Below are 8900 nucleotides of genomic sequence, written 5' to 3' on the forward strand. Positions count from 1 at the left end.
ATCTGGGCCGCTGTGGCCTCCAGTGTGAATCACAGGCTTGCAGAGAGCAGGCCTGGGCCGTGTGCCCACCCTGCTTGGCCAGCGGTCTCCTGTGCCTGCCTCACTGGACAGCACTTTAGGGCATTCCCCGCCCTGGTGGGACTGTAGAATAGGTTTGCACACCTCTCAAGAAAGGCCAGCACTCTGGGAGGCTGAGGCAGGAGGATCACAAGTTGGAGCCCAACCTGAGAAGCCTAATGAGAGCTTGTCTCTACACACAGAAGTTTTCCTGAGGGGCTGGGATGCAAATGAGTGCAAAGTCACTGTGTTCATTCTCCACTGCAAAAAAAGAGGAGGAGGAGGAGGAGAGGCCTGGCCTGGGGGGGGTCGGGTCCTCCCTGCAGCTCCGCCCTGCGCTCCCCACCTCCTGGGCCTGGAGCTGCTACCTGCTGCGGCCTCTGTGTGGCTGGGGCCGCAGGGCGTGGCTAAGGAAAACGGGCCGAGCAGCGGCAGACCTTGGCTTAGAGTGAGTTTCCTGTAGTGTTTGGCTTAGTCGGCTCAGGACTCCTTTTGTCTCTCTCCTAGTAGTTAATTTTGTATTTTCTTTCTTTAAAATTTTGAATCAGTAATTTATTCTGTATAGTGTCATACCTTATCTAATTTTCTATTTTCAAACATCTCTTCTTTTTTTTGCCTTTTCAAGACTATGCAGTTCGGGCTGGCCTTAAACTCTCAGTGATCCTCCTACCTCAGCCTCCTGAGTGCTGGGATTACAGGAGTGTGCACCGCACTCAGCTGCTCAAACTTCTCTCTCTCTCTTTTCTTTTGGTACGGGGATCAAATTCACGACCTCATGCTTGCAAGGCAGGTGCTGATGCTGCTGAGCTAAATCCCCAGCCCAAACATCTGTTTTTACATGCCCAGCCCCTGGGAGACTGAAGCAGAAAACTTGCTACAGGTTCAAGGCCAGCCTGGATTATGTAGCGAGATACTGTCTCAAAGAAAGAAGCAAATCAAAATAAAAAGGCTTTTAGAATATTGCTTAATGTAGGGCTTTCTAGCATTTTAATTTTAGCTGAAATATTGATTGAAAATAAAAGCCTCTGTTGTTTTGTAATTGTCCCCTCTTTGTGTCGGAGTGGTGTACATTTACTGGAAATGTTTACAAATGAATTAAATATTTGATTATATTCTATACTTAAAGTGAGGAAAAACGTTTTAAAAGTTTGCCTTTTCTTCTTCAGTGACAGAAAGTCTGGTTCTCTTGCATTAATATGTGAACTTATGGACATGAATATTTACGAGCTCATACGAGGTAGGTGGAGCCCTGGAAGCCTGTCTGGCTCCTCTTAGAGGCTTGGAGTTCCCAGGGCTTCGTCGTACTTCGCAGGACCCTGTGTCACCATAGTGTGGAAGCAGCGTGTAAATAGAGGTGCAAATCCAGGTCGGGGCGCATGCCTGTAATCCCAGCACTTGGGAGACTGAGGCAGGAGGATCTTCCAGGCTCACAGCTGACCTTGAGACTCGGTCCATTGCGTTGTTTAGGAAGTGAGGAGGAGAGAGTGGGAGCGCGATGAGTGTAGACACATATGCGGAAAGACTGCAAGCTGCTGTTGACAGAAGTCACAGATGCGGACCGGCGTGCTGGGCCCGGATTTACATTCCTAGTCCTATGAGCAGTGAGCTTGCTGCAAGTTGCTGCCTTAAATTGGTCGGAGCACTGTGGGTCTCTGTTGAAAACAGGAGCTGCTCTTGTGGCTGGGGTGGGCCGTGTTTCTTACAAATGACAAAGCCTGTGCCCACCGGCCCTCTGCTGGCAGCACCCGGATCCCCCCAGACCACTAGCTGAGGAGGGAGTGGGCCCAGAACTGCAGGCCCAGCCAAAAGGTGCCCTGAGGCCAGAAAGCTCAGGAAGAGAATGCGTTGCCCGTGATGTCCTATTCAGGCTGAGACCGGAGGCCTGCAGTTGGAGGCCAGCCAGGATGAAGCACTTCAGCAGCTTTTAAAAGCCCTCTTTAGGTGGTTACAGTAGCAAAGGCTTTGACAGTCTTCAAGACCTGCCGTTGACAGGCGAGGTGGCTGGGATTCGGGTATGTGGGCATGGCTAGGGGCCAGGGGATGCAGGTCCCCAGGGCTCCGGGAGCAGCAGAGAAAGCCACCTGGATTGTGGGAGCATCCAGTGGACAGGGACACCCGGGTACGGCAGTTGTGCCTCCCCCCCGACTCCCACCCCGAGCTCGCAAGGGCGAGGACGCAGCCGCCGGGAGTCTGTGTGCACCAGAAGTTCCCCTGATGCCAGGCTTCCTCCGACTCAGAGAGCCTGGCCTGGTCTCCGTTCTAGTTCTGGGAAACCCATGAGAAATTACGTGAAGCAAGCAAAAGTGGTAAGAAAGTTAGCTGTGCTCTGCTGTCTTACACTCTAAATTTTTCTTACCCTCTTTTTTCTGTCTTTGTTGAGACTGGATCTTGCTATATAGCCCTGCCTGGCCTCAAACGTGCAGTGATCCTCCTGCCTCAGCCTCCCTAGTGCTGGGATTCACAAGTGTGCACCACCACACCTGGCTGAATTACTTTCTTCTGTCTGCATATTATACACATAGTTATGCAGAGAAAAAGAATATATTTATTTGCCAAGAGACGTTACAGGCTTAGACCTGTGTGATCAGGGGAGAATGGAGTGGGCTTCTGACCTGTTAAGTGGTCCTGGTCATTTTGCAGTTTGAAATCTGTGAACTTAGTGCATGGTAGGGTGGCACACCTGTAATCCCAGCAGGCTGGGAACCTGAGGCAGAGAATCAGCTCAAGTTTGAGGTCAGCCTTGGCTATGTAGTGGTTCAAGGCCAGCCTGGACTATGTAGAGGGACCCTGTCTCAAAAAACAAAACAAAATAAAAAATAAGAAAATTACAAAGGGTTGGGGATACAGCTGAGTGTGAGGCCCCGGGTCCAATCCCCAGTACCGCGACAAACGAAGTGAAACTAGGAAGGCTCAGCGCTGGACTGACTTGGGAAGTACATCTCTCTGCCGCGCGACAGCCTAGAGCCCAGAACCTAGCAGGATGCTGCAGGCGGGAGGGCGAGGGCTGCGCTGGCTCAGCATGGCACTGTCAAAGGGCAGTGCTAGGGGCTCTGAGCTTAATGATCATCTGCCGTGAAAAGAGGTGGTACAGCTGGGTGTTTGTAATCCCATCGCCCAGGAGGCTGAGGCAGGAGGATCCATGAGTTCGAGGCCAGCCTGGGCTACCCTGTCTGAAAATATGAAGGAAAGAAAAAGAAATAAAGAAGAAAAAAGAGAACTGTGGAACCCAAAGCAAGCAGAGGGACTTGTGTTAACTGTAACCCCATCCTCAGAAAGCGGAGCTCTTCAAAGCAGGCCACTGTGCCGCATGCCTGTAGCAGCCCAGTTACTCAGGAGGCTGAGGCAGGCGGATCACTTCAGCCTTGGAACATAGCAAGACCTCATCTCAAAACCAGTAAAGTGAAGAGCTCACGCAGACACCTGGGGAGGTGCGGTTTGTGGGAGGTGCAGGAGGCATTGTCCCTGTGTGACTGTCCACGCTCCGCTATGCAGGGCTCCAGCAGCAAGTGCTGTGGGCACTCCGCGCTCCTGGGACTGTTCCAGGCGGGTTTTACAGGCACTTAGAGTATTGTTAAATCGGAAGGGATGTATTTTTAGTTTCAGCCTCAGTGACCAGGTCTCTGTCCCCTGATCACACAGGGAGAAGGCGCCCGCTGTCCGAGAGGAAGATCATGCTCTACATGTACCAGTTGTGCAAGTCACTGGACCACATGCACAGGTGTGGGCCAGAGCCGGGGGTGGGGAGGGGGAGCAGGGAGCCACTGTCCACCCAGCGCAGGCAGCGATGCGTTTTCTCCCCACTGCAGGAACGGGATGTTCCACAGAGACGTGAAGCCCGAGAACATTCTCATAAAGGTGGGGGTGCACAGGGGTCTCGGGAGCGGGGAAATGTGGGCATGAAATCTTTGTGCCAGGGTGAGGTTTCAGTCACCGACAGGGGGAAGGTATCCTGTAGGTGTTTTCCCTCTGGGTTTAGCAAGTCCATTTGATAAATGTGGTCAGCATGACGCCATGAGGAACACCCTGTCCCTGCCACACTGTGGATGGTGCATTGGCCCTTCCAGGTTAGAACTTACGTGCCAGGTGCCATGCTCGAGGCAGGATGGGGCCAGCGCCACGCTTGGCACCCACCTGTGCTACCACGTGTAGTGTGTGCCCTGCACTGTGTCCCTGCGCCTGTCTGAGGCTGTGTGGCGTCGAGAGCCGTGGAGCCTGGCAGCGCTCTGGGGGAGCTGTGTCCAGGGCCACGCACGAGGATGGGCCCTCAGTTGCAACCAGGGTGCAGATGTGTCCCTTCCGCGGCGGGACCTTTAGCACCTGCGCAGCCAGCCGCGTGTCACTGGTGCTCCTTCAGTACTTGGGCTGCCTGGTCACGAGACATCCTCGCCCTGCTCTTTTGCAGCAAGATGTCCTGAAGCTCGGGGACTTCGGGTCGTGCCGAAGTGTCTACTCCAGGCAGCCGTACACGGAGTACATCTCCACCCGCTGGTACCGGGCCCCCGAGTGCCTGCTCACTGATGGCTTCTACACCTCCAAGATGGACATGTGGAGCGCAGGCTGTGTCTTCTATGAGATCGCCAGGTATGGGCCAGGCCATGCTCGGCCCCTGAGTGAGGCCACCCCCCACCCAGACTGGGCACTATGGATCCTTTTGGGTTTTAATCCAACAGATTAATGTTGCCGTAAGTTTTCCTTGCTTGCTTTGCCCATGGAGCTGGCACCAGTGGGCCTCGGTGATATGCGGGATCCTCTCGGTTGGGCTTGATCTTGAGAGGGACAGACGGACAGACAGGTTCCAGACAGAGAGGCAGCATCTGACCACTCCATGGGGCCTGCTGAGCCCTTGAGAGGTGCCACCCGCCAGTTGAGGACAGGGCACCTTGGGCAGGAGAACTGGACCAGATCTCCAAAATCCATGATGTCATTGGCACACCTGCTCCAAAGACCCTTACCAAGTTCAAACAGTGTATCCCTCCAGATGTCCCTGAGAGTTATGACCTTGTGGGACCAAGCAAGGACCTAGGGCTGCCCAGTCCTGCTGCCCAGCTGCCCGCTACGCAGAGGTGGCTGATGGGTGTTCAGGACCCACAGCTTTTGATACTAATTTGTCACTTTGCAAAGCAAAGCAACTTCACTGAAGCTGGGGACCAGCAGAAGGTTCTTTTTCCTGTGCTAAAGCCCTGTGTGACCTGGAAGGGTGCTGAGGACTTTTCGCCAGGACCTCAGTCACCCTCTCTCTCTGTCCCTGCAGGAAGCTGGCATCGGCGAGCCAGGCCCTCTACCAGAGCATTCTCAGCCCACCCCGCTTGGTGGTACCCGGTCTCAAACCTCTTAAAGTCTGTCCTTGAGACAGTGCCTGCACTTGGTCAAACAGCTCTGTGGGGCCAGTGGTGGCTGTGCCTGTTACCTGGTGTGGCCACTGTCATGTATCCCTGCAGAGACAGAGGGCACTTGGGTGGGGACAGCGGTAGCAGCGGCCCAGGCCTGGGTGGCTGCAGGGGAAGGAGCCAGCCAGGAGAAGCCCAGGACCCATGCTAGCGCCTGCCCCTGTCGCCTCCAGCCTGCAGCCCCTCTTCCCTGGGGTAAACGAACTGGACCAGATCTCCAAAATCCACGATGTCATTGGCACACCTGCTCCGAAGACCCTTACCAAGTTCAAACAGTAAGCATAGGGCCCCGGGATCCTGCAGGAGACCTGGCACAGGGCAAGCTGCCCTGCAGCACACTGGGCCACTCACTGGGAGGATGCTGCCTAGCCCCAAGCCTGCCTGTGTGGCTGGGCCCACCCAGCGCCTTTCTGGTTCATTGTGAGGCAGGGGCTCACTGAGTAGCTAAGTTGCCTGGACTTATGTCCTCCTGCCTCAGCCTCCAGAGTGCCAAGGCTGCACTGCTGTGCCTGCTGAGGCTTGTGTCTCTGAGGTTAGAGGGGCGCTCTCCCCTGAGCACTGCAGAAAGGCCTTGTTGGATCTTGGGGGCCCAAGAGTGGGGTTCTGTCCCCAGAATTTCACACAGGACTTGAGGTGCTCGGCAGGCACAGGAGGACGGGGCTGCGCCCACGGGTCACGCCTGTCCTCAGCAGACCCCGGGTTGGTTCCGCTCAGAGATGAGGGGTTCTGCAGGCTGAGGGGACACCTCCCCCCCCCCCCGCTGCAGTCCCAGGACCCCACAAGGGTGCAGATCTTGACTTTCTTGACTTTGGGGGTTTTTGGTCATTTTTCCTTTTTTATAGCTTTGTTCTTAGATGAGAAGGTATTAGGAATCTTTTCTAGGAAAGGTAGTTCCCTTACATTTATAACATGAAGACTCCACATACACCCTCCTCATTTTAAAATTTTATTTATTTATTTATTTATTGTCTTTTTCTTTTTTTTATCGGTACCGGGGATTAAACTCACGACTGCCTGCTTGCAAGGCAGGCGCTTATGCCGCTGAGCTAAATCCCCAGCCCCCTAAATTTTATTTTGAGACAGGGTCTCTCCAAGGTGCTGGGTTTGCCTAGAGTGGGCGTGAGCTTCGTGTGCTCCCGCCTCAGCCTCCCGAGTAGCTGGGATGGAAGGCGGGCTCTACCATGCCTAGCTTCCTGTGGCCCTGTTAGGAGGCTGGCTTCAGACCGGTCTCAGGCGCCCAGCACAAGTGGGCCATGGGTGTGTGGGCATCCGGCCTCCCCCTGCAGCCCCTGCCCTGACATGCGCCTGCGGCTTGCTCTTGGCATCAGGCTCATGCAGGCAGGCCTGTCTCCAGGCACAGGTCCCTGGGGGCGGGACTGTGACAGTGACCAGCTCCGGATGACAGTGTGATCGTTTACTGTTGGGCTTTCAATGCAGGTCAAGAGCTATGAGTTTTGATTTTCCTTTTAAAAAGGGATCAGGAATTCCTCTACTGACAGCCAATTTATCCCCGAAGTGTCTCTCCCTCCTGCATGCGATGGTGGCCTATGACCCGGACGAGCGCATCGCTGCCCACCAGGCCCTGCAGCACCCCTACTTTCAGGAGCAGAGGTGGGGTCCCCATGTGCTCCCATGTGGACAGGAGGGGCCACAGGCTGGGCTCTGTCCCCGAAACAGTGGTGCACCCTTCCGGGATGGGTGAGCGGGGCAGGGTGACCAAGGGGTGGGGGCAATGCCAGGGTTGCAGTGGATGCAGCTCCTGAGGGGCCTGGAGTGCATCTTGTGGGCACGGTGTGAGCTCCTGCTGTCCCTGGTGCCAACCACGGGTGTCAGAAGCCTGTGCCTGAGGCCCTGATTCTGCCCTCTGCCCCCGCATGGGCGACTCAGCATGGTGGCTGGACCTGGAGGTGCTGTGGGCCAAATGGCCTCCACCCAGGTCCTGCTGGCTCATGAGAAGGACGTGTGGTGGCTGCTTGGCCAGCAGCTGGTCCCCTTCAGTGGCATGAGGGGTCCGCAGCGGGGCAGCCACCGTGTTGTCTTCCACAGGGCATCCGAGAAGCAGGCCTGGGGTAGCCGCAGCCACACAACCTTCTCAGGGCACATGGAGCCACTGGGTCACAAGTGGCAGATCCCGGAGGGCAACAAGCAGGTAGCACTGAGATGAGTGAGTGGAGACACTGCTGGGGAGGTTGGTGGCACAGCAGACTGTCACCCTGTCCTATGAGGCCCGAGCACGGTACCCCTTAGAACACTGGGATCTGAGCTGCGGATCCATGGCCAGCACCTGTGTGGGTAGCCCAGGGAGGCTAGGGGCCAGGGGATGCAGGCCCCCAGGGCTCCGGGAGCCCAGGGAGGAGCCTGCCACAATCCCTGTGCCTGGCAGCCACATGCAAGCACCCGCCCTGTGTCCTGGCATGGCTCCAGCAGGGGCCCACGAGTCCTCGCCAGCCCGAGCTCCCTGCCTGGTGCATCCCTGTGCCCTCCCCACACCTCCAGCCACAAGACCTCCACTTGGCAGTGGTCTCCTGTGCTCTGCTCCCACTGCTCTGTCTCCATCCCTGAGGGACATATGTCCTCACCCACCTTGTAGCACCTGTGCCAGCCCTGGCTTGGAGGAGCACCCTGGGCGGCTGTGGGTGTCCGTGGTGCCACAGAACTCACTGCACAGCCTGAACAAAGTCGAAGCTCTCGGCCATGAGGGGTCTGGGGCAGGCAGGGCTGGGCCAGGGGCACCTCTTGGCAAGGCAGAGCCGGTGGGACCCGTGGGAAGAGCACACAGGGACTGGAGCCCGTTCTGTTTGAGGAAGGCGCCGCGGAGGCGAGAGGTCCCAGCCCGCCTGCCCAAGCTGCCGCTGCCGGCCGTGAGTGCCCTGCCTGTGCGCTCCAGCCCTGCACTCAGAGCCTTGAAGTTCGGGGGCACCTGTGATAAGGTAGGACACTGAGTACCCTCTCCGGCAGGGCAGGGCTGTGGCCACCCACACCTCTACCTGCGCCTCCTTCTGCAGGTGAACACGCAGGACACCAAGCCTGACCCGCCACTGTGTCGCCTGCCCAAGATTGACCAGAAAGGCGCAAGGTACTGAGCAGTGCAGGCCCTGCCTGCTCAGAGAGATGGCAGGCCCCGCACAGGCCGGTCCTGTGGTACCACGCTGAGCCGGGACGCTGAGGCCTGTGTGAGAGCGCTGGACACTGCCAGGCCGCTGCCCCTCAGGCTCCCGCCTGGTGCATTTGGAAGTCAGCTTTCCAGGGTCTCACTTGGTTCTCCCACATAAGGACTTGGGCCAGGGGACGTTCTGTCATTTTTTCAGTCAAATCACATAAACAGAGACACCTGTCACACAGTCCAGGCTGGTGGCTCACCATGGCGCTGGATCTGAGGGCTTTGCTATGGCATCAGTGGTAGTAGGAGAGAGACCCTGAACCCCATTAAAGAGCATCTGTGATTCTGTGCTGTGA

The 8900-nt window shown here is 56.5% G+C and overlaps 1 protein-coding gene across 14 annotated transcripts in view; it reads left to right on the forward strand.

The window, feature by feature from the left end:
- The window catches only part of Mok (MOK protein kinase), a 28255-nt gene extending 19355 nt beyond the window's left edge, over window positions 1-8900 (forward strand). For 2 of the 14 annotated variants that reach the window (XM_063241151.1, XM_063241150.1), the window contains 8 exons: window positions 3697-3775; window positions 3864-3912; window positions 4460-4638; window positions 5618-5719; window positions 6961-7055; window positions 7491-7593; window positions 8035-8374; window positions 8450-8900. In XM_063241151.1, the coding sequence (XP_063097221.1) occupies window positions 3729-3775; window positions 3864-3912; window positions 4460-4638; window positions 5618-5719; window positions 6961-7055; window positions 7491-7593; window positions 8035-8374; window positions 8450-8527 (993 nt within the window). In that variant the 5' untranslated portion in view covers window positions 3697-3728 and the 3' untranslated portion in view covers window positions 8528-8900. Of the gene's footprint in view, window positions 1-1223; window positions 1295-3696; window positions 3776-3863; window positions 3913-4459; window positions 4639-5617; window positions 5720-6881; window positions 7056-7490; window positions 7594-8034 lie in introns of those variants that run through there. The other 12 variants (XR_010044888.1, XM_023562072.2, XM_063241146.1 and 9 more) reach the window with 12 other exon arrangements.

Source organism: Cavia porcellus, unplaced genomic scaffold (assembly GCF_034190915.1).
Source record: "Cavia porcellus strain 051 isolate PalLab524CR breed Dunkin Hartley unplaced genomic scaffold, mCavPor4.1 scaffold_31, whole genome shotgun sequence".
Taxonomy (NCBI): domain Eukaryota; kingdom Metazoa; phylum Chordata; class Mammalia; order Rodentia; family Caviidae; genus Cavia; species Cavia porcellus.